This window comes from Schistocerca cancellata, chromosome 5, assembly GCF_023864275.1.
Source record: "Schistocerca cancellata isolate TAMUIC-IGC-003103 chromosome 5, iqSchCanc2.1, whole genome shotgun sequence".
Taxonomy (NCBI): Eukaryota; Metazoa; Arthropoda; class Insecta; order Orthoptera; family Acrididae; genus Schistocerca; species Schistocerca cancellata.
Window position 1 is genome coordinate 684,406,833 of NC_064630.1, and position 18,130 is coordinate 684,424,962.

At 41.2% G+C, this 18,130-nt stretch overlaps 1 protein-coding gene across 1 annotated transcript in view; it reads left to right on the top strand.

Moving 5' to 3' along the window:
* Positions 1-2,066: 2,066 nt before the first annotated feature.
* The window catches only part of LOC126188767 (synaptogenesis protein syg-2-like), a 478,582-nt gene continuing 462,518 nt past the window's right edge, over positions 2,067-18,130 (top strand). Inside the window, exon 1 of the mRNA XM_049930377.1 lies at positions 2,067-2,833. Within this exon, the coding sequence (XP_049786334.1) occupies positions 2,740-2,833 (94 nt within the window). The 5' untranslated portion in view covers positions 2,067-2,739. The remainder of the gene's footprint in view (positions 2,834-18,130) is intronic.

The following is an 18,130-nucleotide window of genomic DNA, read 5'->3' on the forward strand; positions in this document are numbered from 1 at the left end:
GAAAAGGTTTCCGCACGACGAGAACTGACAGATTTTGAACACGGATTGGTAATTGGGGATAGATTCATGGGGCATTCTGTTTCAGAAATCGTCAGGTAATTCAGTATTCCGAGATCCACGGTATCAGGAGTTTGCTGCGAGTAACGAATTTCAGGCATTATCTCTCATCAGACATAACGCAGCGGCCGATGCCCTTCACTTAACGACCGACAGCAGCGGGTTCAGAGCTGACTGGGTGACACATTCGAGGGAATCAGTATTGGACCCACGACGAAAGTATCCGTTCGGACAGTGGCTCTCCTGGTCTTTTGATCATATCGGCTTGATCCTGACAATCGAAAAAACGTGGCCTGATCGGACGGGTCCCAATTTCAGGTGGCAGGAGCCGATGGTCGGATTCGAAGCCATGGACCCAAGTTGTCAACAAGGCACTGTGCAAGCTGGTGATGGCTCCATACTGATTTGGGCTGTGTTTAGATGGAATGGATTGGGTCCTCTGGTCCAACTGAACTGATCAAACTGCAAATAATGATGTTTGTCTCCTTGGAGGCAACTGCAGCCATTCATTGGCTTCATGTTCCCAAACAACGATGGAAATTCAATGAATGACAGTGCGCAATGTCATTGGGCCACAATTGTTCGTGATTGCTTTGAAGAACGTTCCGGACAATGACTTGGCCACCCAAGCCGCCCGACATGTATCCCATCGAACATTTAGGGGACATAACCGAGACGTCTGTTCGTGCACAAAATCCTGCAATGAAAAGCTCCCGCAGTTATGGTTTGCTACGGAGGCAGAATGTCTCAATATTTCTGCAGGGGATTTCTAACGACTTGTTGAGTCCATACCACGTCGAGTTGCTTCACTACAACCGGCGAAAGAAGTTCCGACGGGATATTAGAAGATTCCCTATGATTTTTTCACCTGAGAGTTAGTTTTTCTACTCAGTCCGGGGGTTCTAAGGTAGCCATAATACTTCAGCTCAATACGTAAAATAGTGAAAGGGTAAACACGTTTTGCATCGAAGTTTTAAAATTTGAAGTAAGGAACAGTTTCTCAACTTTAACCAAGCTTTTGAACTGTGTATTTTGTGGTGTCACCGCCAGACACCACACTTGCTAGGTGGTAGCCTTTAAATCAGCCGCGGTCCGTTAGCATACGTCAGACCCGCGTGTCGCCACTATCAGTGATTGCAGACCGAGCGCACGGCAGGTCTAGTCTAACAAGACTCCCTACCACTCGCCGCAGTAGTACAGCCGACTTTGCTAGCGATGGTTCACTGTCTACAGGCGCTCTCAATTGCAGAGACGACAGTTTATCATAGCCTTCAGCTACGTCATTTGCTACGACCTAGCAAGGCGCCATATTAAGTTACTATAAGAATGTATTCTGAACAGATGGTATTGTGAATCATGTACCGTCAAGAGCGACGTTCATCATTAATGGATTAAAGTTAAGTATCAAACTAATTACGTCCGCCTTCTGAATTCTAATTCCTTGTCATGTTCCAGACCTCACGTCCGTATAGTCCTTCCCTCCTTACGCCAGCCTGCGTGAGTTAAAACGCATGCATTTCGGCCTCCATTCGTAACACGGTGTTGGCTCTTCTGCCAACATAACATATTTTATGTAATGAAACTTGCCTATATTGGAAGAGTGTGTGATGTGCATTTTACTCATTTTTGTCACTTTTTTTCAGAATGAAGTGAAGAAAATTTTCTGAAGTTCAGCCATGCTTCACAAGCTATAAATTTTACCTAATGAAACTTGCACCAATTGGACCGCGTTGTAAACTGGCTTTTTACGAGTAACTACCCACCCTATTTGGATATTACATGACGACTGAAATCCACTGGCGATAAAAAAGGGAAAAAAACAACGTTTCGATGGACGCGAGGATTCGATGCAGCCGTTTGTCTCGTCGAGCATCGGTGGGGGATCCGAGCGCCGACATCCGAATTAACGTCCACACGAGAGCCAGCGAGCTGCGCATGCGCACTGGACGACACGTCTGGCCTCTGTAGCGCCTACTGTGCGTGAGCCAGTTGCTCTCGCGGCACTGCGCGCGAAGCATGCTGGGAAGCGGGGACCTGCGTCCGCTCTGGACCCACGGGCGACAGTTGGTGTGCGCACGGCTCTCGCGTAACATCGTAAGCCACTGCGACGGACGGGTCGACGCGGTGTAATACTTTGGTCCGATAGCCCTGCGATTCAGTGGTGCATCATGGATATGAAGCGTCATTTTTCTCTTTTTATCTGCTGAGTTTTTTAAGATGTGTTAGGATATATCTTTCGTACGAAAAAAAATAATAATAATGCGACCCGCCTGTGCTAGCGGGCTAAGCGCTGCTCCATCATAATTATTCTTTATGTCCTTTACTATCCACGAGCAACATGACATACCCGCTAAACGGCAAGTTATTGCGTTGATGCACGTGTGAAATCCTTACTGTCTCGCTAAGAAGCATACATGAATTACATCATGTCTCTTAGATGTGACAGTCTACCCAAAAGCTCTTTTCTGCCTTACCGCACTACAGCATCTGTAAGACTCAATAATTCTAACAACTAAAATCAAGATAAAGTACATAACATTGTGACAGCATTCAAGTAATACTCTCACCATCCATCGTAGAAATGTGAAGACTACAGTGTTTTGAAGTGAAATTTAAAGTTATCTTCGCAGTTCAGTGCCTCTTGCTGACTGTTCTGTTACTACTGTTCTGTTAACTGCACACATGGGACAACCACAGCGGTCTTTGGACACCGTCCTCGCGGTGTCCACGGTGATTCTCCTACTCTTCGCCTCTGCTGGTATAGTTTCAGCCCAAGGTAAGACCGGAATTATTTTGTTAAATTTACACTGATGAATGTAGTACAGTCGTTTAGGTACTGGAGACCCATTAAAATGAATATTGTTCAAGTGATATCAGGAATTCTAATTTGGGTTATGTGTAAATGCTTTAAGGCGAATCCTGCAACAGTTTTTTTTTAAATGAATCAAGCCGATTTCTGTCGATTAGTAATATCATAACTTTATTACCGTCTTTACTAATATCGTTGTCGACGCATCATTAGACTAACAGGAATTTACATTTCTGTCGTAAAATATCTGAGATGATCTATAATAACAATGCAGATTTCATGCTTCAGTAATATGCTCTCAGTAAAAGTTTTATAATATAGATTGCGATCTCTTGCTATCTGTTCCGATCTTATTACTATAAGGCTGGGGGAGAGAGTTTCAGATTTCGTCGCATATATGGAATAACTTGCGAACTGAGCAATGTTTGACAGTGAAATGCGCTTTGACACTTTTAGCTGGAGTACTCGCGCCAGCTCCTAAGAGGTTAAGAAATAAACAGGAAACGCAGTCCAGCATGACTAGGTAGGAGCTTGAAGTCAGTCTCGCCAAAGAAAAGTGTAAGATGGAAAGCAGAAAGGAAGTGAGGAAGATTAGTGTTTAACGTCCCGTCAGCATCGAGGTCATGCGAGACGGTCAAGTGTGGAGGTGTAATGTATATATCAGAAAGTGACAATAAGACGAAGCTTCATGTCAGTCCGTGATGGATTAGTAAGCAGGCACATTAGACGAACTCGTCAATGCTTTGTTGATCTTTTTTGCTTTGCAGTCGTTCACATTAAGATATATATGGGTAGTTTACTCCATCTATCTAGCTCTTATAAGTGGAGAAAGATGAAAATTGTTGCAAAATATAAGCACACACACGTGTTTCTAAGATAACAAGTATATTTAGTTCAGAATGTGAATTTGGTATCAATTTGTTCTTTTCCATTTAGAAATTACAAAACTATACATAACTCACGGTTTTACCTGAATATTTCATCTTATTAAGGAATACTGAAAGAAATGTGCTCTTTGTACTTGTTAAATTTCGTAGTGTTCCCACTAGTAAACCTGCAACAATTGCTAGGTTTTAAAAAGATGCCGACTCAATGATGAGTGTTATACGTTAGTAGGAAGATGTGACACAGATTCGCAGGGGCCTGTCAGCCTTATAGAGATATATGCGAAACGTATTGAAGATGATCTACATAGAAACGACTATAGTTACCGGAAACCACATTCCAATAGCTGTTTATTTACCATGCGTGTGAATAAGCAAGCTGGGTTTCTCGTTACGATGCCTGACTGTTCTTGGTAATGAAGCTCGAATAGAGGGCGGACAATGTACTAGTAAGATAGTGAGCCACAAGGCAGGGCACAAGACGATTTCCTGGCACCGGAGGTGACAGCTCAATGTCGATCTCACGGCCTGCAACGGCACGTGATACGGGGCGTGGTCGTAGGGCTATGCCTTAGAGTCTTAGACCGAGTCAATCCGAAGATTACCCACAAGTAAAAGAAGCAATTAGAGGAAGCACTAAAATAGGGTTGTTACGCATATATGGAGGAAAAAAGCTTATAACAGAGAATGTAAACGTATTGGTGCGTAGCACTGCGTCCAGCCGCAGAGCGTAATAATTGCGGCGATGTGTAAATTGGGGCAACAAGCCAAACCAAAAAATATTTTACAGTATTCATTGCTTCATTCCTTCAGGTGACAATATTAGACATTACAAAAATCCTTCAGGCACATCTATCTTCAATACGTTTCGCATATAGAACTATGACAGACCTGAAGATCGGGTAAGCAGAGGTTGCGAAGCACGTGGTTTCACGATAAATCGCCAGCGAAACGCAATGTTTCTTCGCTGTCACCACGAACGTCGACGGAAATACGGTATGAACATTGCCCAGGAATGTAAGCGTAGGCTTCCGCGACCGTTTTCCCTTTCAATATAACTGTTCACGGTACGTAATCGCATTGTCAGTATGTACTCGTAAAATTGTCTGACGTTTCGGCCACTGTTGCAAGTGGTCTTCCTTGGGCAGTTTTGTTGACTGCTAAGCGAGAAAATCTTTTGTCCTTATATGCTGGTGGAGGATGTTGTTATCGTAATCCGGTAGGGTAGTGAGGATGAGGAGGAGGGTCGTCACACGTACTTTATTGGTGTTTTCTTGTTCCCTGTCATTGATGGAAATACATAGTCCGAAGAATTTTATTGACGCTGCAGGGAATATTTAGCGATATACCACCTCAGACAGGCTGTGGTTCGCTTTATGACTACACTCGAATTTACATTTAGATAGTTACAGTAACACAAGAACACAGATGAGCAGATGGATAGATCGAGTGACGATTTAGGAGGTACTGATTCGAACAGGGGAAATAAGAAATTTAGGCAAGCTTGCCTAAAAGAAGGGGTGAGTTGATAGAATGCATCCCGAGGCTTCAAAGAATTGTTAATTTGGAGCTGGAGATAGGTCGCTGAAAGGAGGTGATGTTGTAGAAGGACACCAAGGTCAATACACTCAGCAGATTGAGAAGGACGTAGGCTGCAGTAATTCGGAGATGAAATTTGCACAGGATAGAGCAGTATGGAGAGCAGCATCAAACCAGACTGAAGACAGCAACAACAACAACAACAGCAGAAGCAGTAACAGCCTCTCCGTTAGAAAGTTATCCCAAAAGTCCGTATCATCGTAGTCGTTCAGTAGACCTCTTTGTTTGATGAATCGATTAGTGTGCTGAGCAAAAGACTACAGCACATTGTGAATGTGGAGAAATTATTTTCCTTTTACTATCTGATTTATTTGCATTTTTTACTTGATCAGATTCCAATTTGAAGCTCTTGTGTCCAAATATCTCACGCGCTCCGCTACTACGTTTCGTGCCCTGGCCCTAGCACCATAGCTTTCTGGAAGTATATAGACAATTTCAAAACATAGGCTGTTACTCATTTTAACATATTAATTCGTGTCATAGCATTATTTGAGAAAGAATACGAAATTAGTTTCGTATTTATGATGTAATGACAGTAAAAGTCACATTTAAAAATGAAATTTAAAATCTCCAATCCGGTATAGCTAAAAAATGAATTAACTCGGTGTTACAAGGAAAGTAATCTGCTCACATTCAAGAATTGATTCTCCTTGGCCAACATTCCCAGCTTTAGTGAGATAAGCCCAGCTTTAGTAAGATGAAGGAAACTTAAGCAGTTATCAGCCTCAAACATCTCGAGAGACGGTGATAATCCATAAACAACGCAAAGTAGCTAATATATATTGAAAAACATAATCGGATGATCAGTGCTCGCTACTCTTATCCGTGAATATATAAGAGCAAGTATGGTTCCGTAATTGGCACTGGAGTCCTTAACGAGAGAAATGTGTTTACATTACTATTGTAACAGCTTTCAGGGTCGACGTTCGTCAAATAGTTTTTAAATTCTGCGGACGGTAAGAGAGATAGTACGAACAGAGTTAAGTCTCGGCCCAGTTACGTGATGATTACTTGGCAATGAAAATGAATCTTCTGTATCCGTAGAGTTGTCCATAATATTTTTCCTCGTTTTGCGCATGAAAACATGGTCAAAGTAGGCAGTAATCTCTTTATTATGCGAGCCATTGGCCAATGTCAACAGTGGGTCATTTTCGATCACATTTTAAGCTTCACGCTTCATTTCACTTTCTGGTACACTTATCAGCCAAATCTTTATGACCACCTGTTTAATAGCGTGTTTTTCACTTTTCAAACACAGTACAGCAGAGATTCTGCTTGGCATGGATTCTACAAGTCCTTGACAGGATTCCAGAAGTATATGCCACCCGATGTCTGCACAGAGGTCAATCAATTTCCTCAAATTACCTGACAGTCGATTAGAGGTACTTAGTTGGCGACATATATGTTACATTGGATACAGATCAGGCACATTTTCTGGCCAAGAGATCAATATGTGTTCACTATAATGCCCCTCAAACCACGGCTGCACGATTCTGACCTTGCAACACAGACAGTTATCCTACTGGAAGATGTCACCGCTGTAGGGGGAGATTTCAAGCATGAAGCGATGCAGGTAATCCGCAATAACGTTCACGTAATTACCTGCTGTTGTGACGCATTCGATAACCCCCACAGATCCCATGGATGCCCAAGTCATAGTACCCCATAGTATAACTCTGTCATCACCGGGCCTCATCTGTGGCGCAGTGCATGTTTCGTGAAGCCATTCGCCTGGATGACGGCTTGTACGGACCTAACCATCGACCTGGTGTTACAAGAAATGCTATTCATTCGAAGGGCGACACGTTTCAATTGATCTACGGTGAAAACTCAGTGGTGCTGTGCCCACTGCATTCATAACGGACGATGTCATTGGGTCAGCACAATAACACGAAGGGGTCGTTTGATGTGGAGCTCCAAGTTCAACACGGCCTTTGGACGACGTGCTCTGAAACAACTGTACCTGCACCAGCACTGTGCTCTGTCGCCAGATCTGTCACACATCGATGCCTATTCTGGTTTACACAGTGGGAGATCTTCCAATCTCTCTACGTTCTGTGATGAAACGTGGTCGTTCATATTACACGACGTTCAACGTCTTTCCATAGGTGCTAACGTGAGCCGGCCGGAGTGTCCGAGCCGTTCTAGACGCTACAGTCTGGAACCACGCAACCGCTACGGACGCAGGTTCGAATCCTGCCTCGGGCATGGACGTGTGTGATGTCCTCCGGTTAGTTAGGTGTAAGTAGTTCTAGGGGACTGATGAGCTCAGCAGCTCAGTCCCACAGTGCTCAGAGCCATTTTTTGCTAACGGCAGTGGTACGCCAACAGGCGACCAGCTTCGTCTTTTCCGAGATTCTCGTTTGCAGCCGCAGCGCTACAACAATGTCCCTCTTGCCAAAAACCGTTTATATCTGTGGATATCTGCAATTGTGGCCCGTATCTTCCATATAATGACTGCCCACTCGTCTGCCTTTCTCTTACATTCTTTCCTTACTGAGTTCCGTGCCTGCACCACCACCAGTAGGTATTTCAACCTCGCGGTGGGCAGTCTTCATAATGTTTTCGCTCATCAGTATACATCGCTGTGAAATGAAGCGTGAAGCTCAAAATATGTGCCCGAAAGTGACAAAAAAATGGCGCTGAACACTATGGGACTTAACTGCTGAGTTCATCAGTCCCCTTGAACTTAGAACTACTTAAACCTAATTAACCTAAGGACGTCACACATATCCATGCCCGAGGCAGGATTCGAACCTGCGATCGTAGCGGTCGCGCGGTTCCAGCCTGTAGCGCCTAGAACCTCTCGGCCACTTCACCCGGCTGAAAGTGACAAACTGTTGAAACTGCTCAATTTCATAGATAATAAACAGATTACAGCCTACTTGGACCAAGCATTCATTCTCAAAACACGTTGAGGCTTTGAACCCCTACAAAAATAAGATTTAAAAAAATTTCCACCTTTGCATGTTACTTTTATAATAATTCTCATCAGATTCTCTCTCTTTTCAACCTCCTCGAATTCCGCTCTGATAGATACGCGAAGTATTTCACAATATTTACTTCCACTATGATGTATTCGTTTCCGCCAAAAACGAATAGCAAATACGGCGTCATGTGCCTGTATTAGCAGCTGATGAACAGTTGTTCGACAATCTAAATGCTTACCTATAGAAAAATCCGAGAATTCCCATACGAGGAAGTCATTTCATCTTTATCCGCAATAGAAGGTAAATGAAATAAAACGTAATTTATAAGTAACCATTCTTTTGTTAGATTCTTCCTCTGTGGTCTGGGACATGCATGAACTGTGTAACTGTTTAGCTTTTCTTCAGTTCTTCCTTTTCCCGTTCCTTTCACGGTGTCTGAATGTTAATCAGGTTTTGACAGCGTTACTGTTAGGGAATGGCTACATGTTACCCCATGTGAAATTATGAGGCAGCTATCGAAATACTTCTTAATGGTGTAATTAAAACGGGATGTCAATACCAGCTAGGTATTCACGTAGACGAATATGGGAAACCACCTACAAACCACAACTAGCCTGACCGACACACCCACCCTCGTCGGTAATCCGCAGGGCAGATTCGATCTGGGACCCCCGGGATCCCGCTCACCCCCCCTCCCCACCCCCCTCACTCGAATCCCAGAAGCGGCGTGCTAACGTAAGTGGCTATGCAGGACACCACTCGTTTAGAGACCTATATTAAGCTGCGAAAACTGACACTCCATGTCTCGACAGAGATAAGAAACCAAATTACGCTCACAACATTTTAACTGTCGTGTCAAATACGTTATTGATCATTCCTCCGTGGGCTTTTCAGGCTACTGTTTCGAGTTCGCTTTATGCACCTCGTTTCATTTCATATGAATCAGCGTATTCCAACAACTTAACCTTATTTTAGGTAATCAAGTGGTGGAATAATGTTGTATGCTAATATTTACTGTGGGCTCTATCTGTTACTCTTAAAAGCTATTGACACATACTTTTTTCTGCTGTTTGACATCTCCCATTTATTTTGTATAATAGTTTACCGACAGGACTATGTTGCTTTTAACACTGCAAGTGGCATATAAGAGTTTTTAAAGTAATGTGTATTACAACACACTTCTATCAATGTATTTTCCAACAATCGAGTAATTAGTGAAGACGAAACATTGGCCGCTTTTATACATTAGCCCTTATTCGAATTTTTCGCAACTACATGTTTAATATGGAGATAGTTCACCGACACGAATATGCTCCTACTAACATTGGAAGTGCTTTATATCAGTTACTGAAGTAACTATCTATATTTACAACGCACTGCCATCAATGCATTTTCCAACAATCCAATGATGTAAAGATCACGAAACGTTGGCCGTTTTTATCCCTTAGCTCTCATTGAAATTTCTCACAATCGTATGTTTAATAAGGAGATAGTTATGATTCATGTGTAATCTCGGAAGCCCGCTTTCGACGGGGTTTGCATTTTACATGCGGTGAGCTTCTTAATATACATCTTTACTTTTCGTGTCGACTGTCTCTATAGATATCATTCAGCTTTCCTCCTGCACCTGTGTAATCTACCAGTGTAGTACATACTAATGAGGTAGAGCAGAAAATTTTGGAACTCTGGCATCTAGACATTTTAGTTGTTGTCTGAATTTCTTCTCCGTTGGTGACTGCCAGCATTTGAAATACCGACATGTCTTACATTCAAGCGCTGTCACAATCTGTACGTATCGTAGTAGCGGGATGGTTAAAATATTTGGCTACAGGGGGTAGTTACAATATTTACATCTTAGTGTTATTTATATCCCCGATCCTTCTCCACGCCTACCGCCTCGAGTTTCGGTAGGAGGGCTACGGACTCCGAATGATATTGCGTCTCTCCGTCATTGATCTGCTTGAACAGAGAAACGCATTGAGACTAAATCCCTCAGTATATAGTGCAGAGTCGTTGAAATGAAATGTGGTGACCATCTCAAACTGTGTACTGAAGCTTAACTCGAACTCATTTCTCTGGCTTTCGGGAGATGCAAAGCTTCAGGCGGGCAACGAAGGAGCGAGATCTGGGTTTCATTTCTGGCTTGCACACAGCTGTAATCCCTGATAATGGTTCATTTCGCATACGTTATCGAGACGTATTTCAACTACATGCTCGTTGACGCACTATTTCTTTAACAACCAATGGCGGGCTTTAGCAAATGCAGGTTTCCACCTCCTACTTCGTCTACCCATCTGCCATATGCAGTTAGTTACCGATCAGTATCTCGTTTCTGTCATCAGTATTGTAATTTACAGACATTTAGACGTGGAATTATTAACCGAAAATCTAGGGAGATGTATGGAATTAATTTAGACTAAGTAGTAAGTGATAAGTATCATCGTGCCTGGAGTGACAAGGAACTCACTCTTAGTTGAGGAATGATGAATGTTCAGAGGTACCATAAGCTATATCCAATATATCTAGACTAATGACCCATGACAGGTTGTAAGAGTAGTCTGTTCTTCTCCCACACACTTTTTCTTTGAAGCCACAGATGAAACCGTTATTATTGACAACCATACTTTAATCTATGTATAGATATTGGCATCCATTATTTCGTCGTTGAACGACGCTTCTTCTACTGGCTGCTTACTTGAGTACTGTAAGTTTTAAAACACTGTGTACCTGAGGTGAGGGAACTTACAGGGAACAGTACGTGTGGAGCTTTCAGAGATAGTTAATTTACAACTTGTAACTCAAAATGCAAATGTATGTTGCTAAGGAATCGCCAAAGCATGCACAGCAGTCAAATAGCAGCGAAATGGGTTGGAAATTTGAGTCCATATTCGTGTAGAAGAGAATGGTGACCACTTTTAATTTGCACTTTATAAACAAAAGACACTCCAAAACGGCCAGAATTCTGTTAGCTATTCATAGCATCGGCTACAGATTTTATGCGGTCGGGGCGATTGTTTAAAATCGTTAATCAAAAGTTACAGTTTCGAACATCTTCGCTTCAATATGCGCCTTTATTTAGTGAACGGGAATGTTTTAAAATTCATTATTAGCAGTCACTATGGTAGAATGAAAACTGCCGTTGGATGAGGTCTAACGCGATACGCAGTTTCATTTCTGCCGCCAAGATTGTTGATAATGAAAGTAAAAGTTGAAACGTGTTGGGGTCAAGGTCATTAAATGAAGGATTAAAATTCAGCAGAGTGAATGAAGATTATGTAGTTTAATGAGTTTATGATACCTGAAATACCTGGATCATACAAGACGTTTAAAAAATATATGTTTCTATTTGTTACGTTCTCCGTTCAACGGCCAAGGACCTTGGAAGAAAGCGGAATATCATTGGCTAACATTCCGTCGACTGCAAGGTCATCGGAGTTAGGTGGCCATCGGAGCCAAAGATATTTATTTACTTCTGATGTGGAGTCGAAATCTGGATTTTGGTATCTTGTTTGTGGGGGGGGGGGGGGGGTGTTAAGTTCATAGAAATTTTGCATAACCATGCCGTCTCCAAATTTTCTAGAGTCAACCAAGTTGTTTACTTAATCTTTCATTTTACGAACTACGATAGCGAGAAAATTTTCGAGATTGTTTATTCTGAAAGCTATGTAGTAAAGATTATTTTCTCTCTCACACACTTTTTTAGAGGTCCTAGTGCACTTCTATGGGGGTACCCAGCCCATAGCCACTCCACCCCTTTTATAATAGCTTCTTATGAATTAAGAGACTAACGAGAAATTTAGCAACTATAAAGAATATTCGTTATTAGAGGTAGATAGTCTCACAAAATTCTAAGTTTCAAAGTAAAGATTTCTTTAGTATAAGGGGTTGTATTCACATGCGTTTCACAACATTCTCGTTTACGTTGCAATGATTGTTTGTGCTACGTTCAGAAGCATGTGTCGAATAGCGATTAGAGTGTTATAATAGCAGATGTTTAGCAAAATGTGTAAGGGTGGTGTAGTAATGTAAAATCTTGTTCACAGCCAACTTTTACTTCCACAGTATGTAAAAATAATTTTTACCGTAGTTGAGCTGATCATGAAGAATTCCTTTCCACTCCTTATACACACTACTTCTCTGATACTGGTATGTGTTTCGACGGGATATTAAAGTTAAACATAAAATTTTTAACGATGCACTAGAATATCACAGTCACTTTCTTCCACGACGTAGTGGTCTTACCAGCTGATCTTAAATAGTATATGCGTACAGCCTGTTCATTGAATGTTACGGGACATCTAAAGGTTTCTTCAAATAAATATTTGTTCGAGAATCAGTAATCCGTCTACAAATGCAACCAGTTACTGTAGTTAGGTTTCGTTTATGAAATACTTACTTGCCACTAACTCTTGTCGCGAATCCTTAAAGTAACTCAATAATACTTTTAACGATAGAAATTGGAATTCTCTCTCTCTTCAATCCAGAATTGGATATCAGAAAACCAGTAGAACAGAATGTCCCCTGTCGCCACGCATGAAGGATTTCCTTCGTTCATAATTCTCCGCTTTATCTCATTTTTTCCCTCCCTGGTGTATGAGTGCCAGTGAAACGATAGATAGCACAGGATATAGTAGACTTCCACCATCATCGTGAATGCAGATTACTCATAAAGTCTCGGCGATATATCGTATCTATCACTGATTCATAAGTGTAAAGTGTGAATTAGATAAGGGCAATGGCAGAGCCTGTAAAAGTGTTCGGCCAGGGAGTCTATTATATAATGAGACATTCCGGTTTCCGAACGTAAGATGCGTATAAACCGTTTGGGTAAGACGTCTGTTATAGGGGATGACATTCACACTCTGGTGGCATTGTAAACGAAAAAAATAATCACCTCTGTGATTGCAGTTTAAAAATTAACTTGACTTTATAGATCGTTATATACTCTTTCAATCAATGCTTGCACTGCCAAAAGTCATACGCAGCACTGACGTTCTAACTCAAGCGTGGATACCCCAAAATTATCTATACATCCTACAAACAATTACCTTAGGTGCTGACTTGATGTTCATTGGGTATCATTCACAAAGGTTTTTCTTTTTTCTCGCTGTCATCTTTCAAATCTAAGAAATGTTCTTATTTGTTTTGGACCGTAGTACTACAATTGAGACGGATCATATGTAAGCAACTCTCTAGTTTTAATAAAGAGATAGCTGTTACATTCAGATAACTTAACTATTCGAATTGAATGAATCACTGTGCTTGTTTATGTGCTGTAAGATATTCTTGCTAGATAACTTTGCTCTCTGTCGGTTCCGACACAGCAAACATGCATCCGGCCTGAGAATTTTATTCGTCAGATAGAAAGCAATTTTTAGGTTTACTGGTTACTATGAACAGTTCTCATTATCCTCATTTTTATTTCTCTAACTAACCTACACCTATCGTGGTGTCGCTTTACTGGTAGCTTAATCTCTACGGTGCACTGAACAGAACTGGTAGCCTTGGACTACGAGCGATGTGGGACTGTGGCTAAAACATTTTGCTCGCATTCCTGAGGATGGCTGTTCCTAAACTCCTTCCGTCTGTTGAATTTTAGGTTTTTAATTATTTGCCTGAACCCGATAATGTAAATAACGAAATGATGCCCATAAAAGCCATCGGTTCACGCACATTCGGAAGCACAGCGTTGCAAAGTCACATCCGGCTATCAATATTTAAGTTTATTTCGGTTTCCCCAGATCGGGTAAGGTAAATGCTGGGGTTGTTCTCTTGAAAAGGATATGACAGATAACATTTCCCATCCCTTTCTAATTCAAGCATAGCCTCTGTCGACGGGACAAAAAAATGGTTCAAATGGCTCTGAGCACTATGGGACTCAACTGCTGAGGTCATTAGTCCCCTAGAACTTAGAACTAGTTAAACATAACTAACCTAAGGACATCATAAACATCCATGCCCGAGGCAGGATTCGAACCTGCGACCGTAGCGGTCTTGCGGTTCCAGACTGCAGCGCCTTTAACCGCACGGCCACTTCGGCCGGCTCGACGGGACAATAAAATTTAGTCTCACGTTCTCCGAAATTATGTTTCGAAGTACCCCTGCATCTTACGCTTCGTATGTGGTTTATTGTGAAGAGTTGCAAGCTGTTCGCATGTCACACGTGTCAATATTTATTTTCGATAACTCTTCATGAGCGGCCATTATGACATACTGATCAACTACACTTTACTTAGAAAGACTAATGCTGTGTAATAGCTCATAACGTTAACATTCATATTTTGAAATACACGTCGGCATCCCACGAGTTACTAGAAACTGTCTTAAGGTATTCATAGTTGATGATGATAAGTTTCCTTGCTCAAGTTCGAGTAATCTTTAACTGTTTTTCTTCATCACGATGAAGCATACGATTCAAAATGGCTCTGAGCACTATGGGACTCAACTGCTGTGGTCATAAGTCCCCTAGAACTTAGAACTACTTAAACCTAACTAACCTAAGGACATCACACACATCCATGCCCGAGGCAGGATGCGAACCTGCGACCGTATCGGTCCTGTGGTTCCAGACTGTAGCGCCTTTAACCGCTCGGCCACTTCGGCCGGCGATGAAGCATACGTATCTTCGTCTAATGTCCTTCACTTTTATCACTGAAGTTAAAGATTTTGTCTTGTAAGAGTAAATTGCGCTTTAAACGTCACCAAATGCAGTTAACTTCGAGATTTCTTAAAGCTGTCTGTGTTGTTAGAGTTGAGAATACCACATTTAATATATAATGTTAAAATTTTTAAGAGGCACATCTCGTGCACCGATGTGAAAATGTCAACAGATCTCGTACATATGAAGTTGTTTGCTGGAACTATGATAACGAAAGGCAGTCATAGACAGTTCACTACTATGACTGTTTCGTTAGCATAGTTCCAGTACACAGCTTTATACGAACGAAATCTGTTGACAGTTTCACATCCGTGCACGAGTAAATAAATCGCTACAATCCTACAAAGGATTCTCTCTGCAGTCGCAACGCCTTCGCTTGATTCTCTGTAGTGTCGTACACGGCACTACCCTCTTCGCGCTCCTGTTTCGTCTCATCTGGCTATAGAGAAAGAAGGAAAAAGAAAGAAAGGGGAAGGAAAGAAGAACCATTGGTTCTGCGTAGAACTTATAATGAGGAGAATGTGCACCGTTAATGAGACTGTCGACGCTACAAAATATTGGCAAGTTGATACTCCTGTCTCCACTTTACTCGATCGTAGCTAGGGAAGCAGGATTGTACTAAATACAGGGTAAGTGCTCTTTACGTGACTCATAATGAAAGACACAACGTCGAACTGTTGGACTTAACAGTGTGGAGGCGTTTGTGGTCTAAGAATACGCGGGACTCTGACTACCTATTTTATTACATTGCTAAAAAGTAATCAAACCTTAGAATGGTTTGACACTGACCAATCACTTTTCCCGACAGTTACATTCTGGTGCGTAGCTGACACATAAAGTACATACTGTAAACTGCATTTTAAAAGGTACAGTAATTCAATTATTCACTGATTATAGCAGATTTTCTCCGATACATCTCCCTGATAAGATAAATTGACCAGGATAACAGAAATTCATCTGCAGAATATCCTTAATCGTTGATGACGTACATCTGAGATAGTTAATAATTTTCTCAGTAGCTTTTAATCTATTACTACATGTACTTAAATTGTACTTAGACTAAATATACGTCGTATGTACATTCGTGGTGCATTCTCTATATTTAAAAATATTACAAAAATACCCAAATATGTAACAAAATGAACCCAAAACCAACAAACTACCTTCAGCAGTTCTAAACAGAATTATATGTGAAAGATATATAAATCAAATACATGTTTAAATAATGTGTTCCATAAGCCCTCTATGTATAATGTAATATGAACTGTGTTTTCGCATTGTGGACAAGAGTGATCACTGTTACCCAACGTAGATCAGATACTGATCTTTTAGATACATTACACGAAATTGATGTCAACCTGTTCTTTTGTCTTCCACAACACAAGCATCTTCGTCGTATTTTGTATAGTTGCCCATCTTGTTGATCTGGTCGTCATTTATTTTTCATTAGAAAAAGTTGTATACTCAAATGCAAGTAATGCAATTCAGACATGGTTAGGAGAACATAATTTTCTTGATCAATAAGATGATCTGGCTTTCTGATTCCAATCAGATTCCTAAAACTGGAAAACATGTTATTAAAAAACAATGGAGGGTTTAAACTTCTGTGAAAACTAATGATAAATTAAATAAACAGCCAAATGCAAAAGTAAACTAATAAACTAGAAAATACTGCTTAAATGTGATTACGTAATTACCCGCTTCAGTCACGCTCCAAATGTCTGGGAGGTCGTGGTGCTTCCGTTCGTATTAGACACTTCAGCAAAAGGTTGACAGTTTCACATTCGTGCACGAGTTGTACGTAATAAAACTCGCTACAATCCTACAAAGGAAACATTACAAGGTGAAATATCCTTTTGAATAAAGAACCGCTTCCAATGACACCAGTTGCCACATTCCTCAAATTATTTTTTGTTGTAGATATTTCACGAGACTTCGGTCTGAGCAAATGATACGTTGTCCGACTCCTATAATTTCAATAGAAAACCTCTCCGTTGTGCACAACGACTCTCTTATACCGTCTGCCACTGGAATTTGTTGAGTATCTCAGTAACGTTCTTGTGTGAACTAAACGATACCACGACGAAACGCGACGCTCTTCGACGGATCTTCCCGGCCGTTGTGACCGAGCGGTTCTAGGCGCTTCAGTCTGGAACCGAGCGACCGCTACGGTCGCAGGTTCAAATCCTGCCTCGGGCATGGATGTGTTTGACGTCCTTAGGGTAGTTAGGTTTAAGTAGTTCTAAGTTCTAGAGTACTGATGACCTCTGACGTTAAGTCCATAGTGCTCAGAGCCATTTGAACCATTTTTTTTCTGTTCTGTGAGCCCCGCTCGGTAAGGTTCTCAAACTGATGAGCACTGCTGAATAACGTGTCGAACAAGTGCCTTGTGAGTCACTTCTCTAAAGGACGAATCAGATTTCCTAAAGCTTCTTTCTATGAGTCTCAGTCAGACATCGGCTTTTCCTACTATTTGTTTAGTAGGGTGTCTCCTATTAAGGTCGCTGCGTAAAATACTACTCAATATTTTACGATAATTATTGTTTCCAGCAAATTCCCATCGATAGTCTAGGTGTACACTGGTGGATTTATTTTTCTATGTATGTGCAAGTGTTACACTTGCTTAGTGCCTGATGCTTCGCTAGTCTGCAGATCTTATTTTGTTTTTATTTGCTCGAATTTTTATGTTGCTCTTAAATTGCAACATTTTCTAAATTTTGAGCGCTAATTATGGCCATACAAGCTCGGTCTTTTCACGATGTACTCTTGCCCAAGAAGCAATTCTGGCAGCTGGATTCCAAAGTTTTGTCAGTCTTGCCTCTTGCGTTTTTAAGAATGTATTACTATAACAACTTTAATCCGCTAACAAATATTTCTTTATGTTTAACCGAGAAATGAAATGCCAGTTTTCGTAAATTTTGCTTATTGACTTTTTAGTGTAATGAAATAGTTTCTTAAAAATTTTCCTCCTTGCGCCCCCATAGGGGTTGAATTTCCTAAACACTGATACACGCAATTTTAATTTCTAGCCGAGAAGTCAAATATCAGTTGTCACAAATGCAGTCTTACAAATCCTTTAGTAGTTCATAACGAAATATTTAATTTCACAAACAGCTTTCACCCATTATTTTACACGTAAGGTTAAATGCTGAGACACGTATTTTTTCATTTTCTAACTGATAAACTTCCCTGA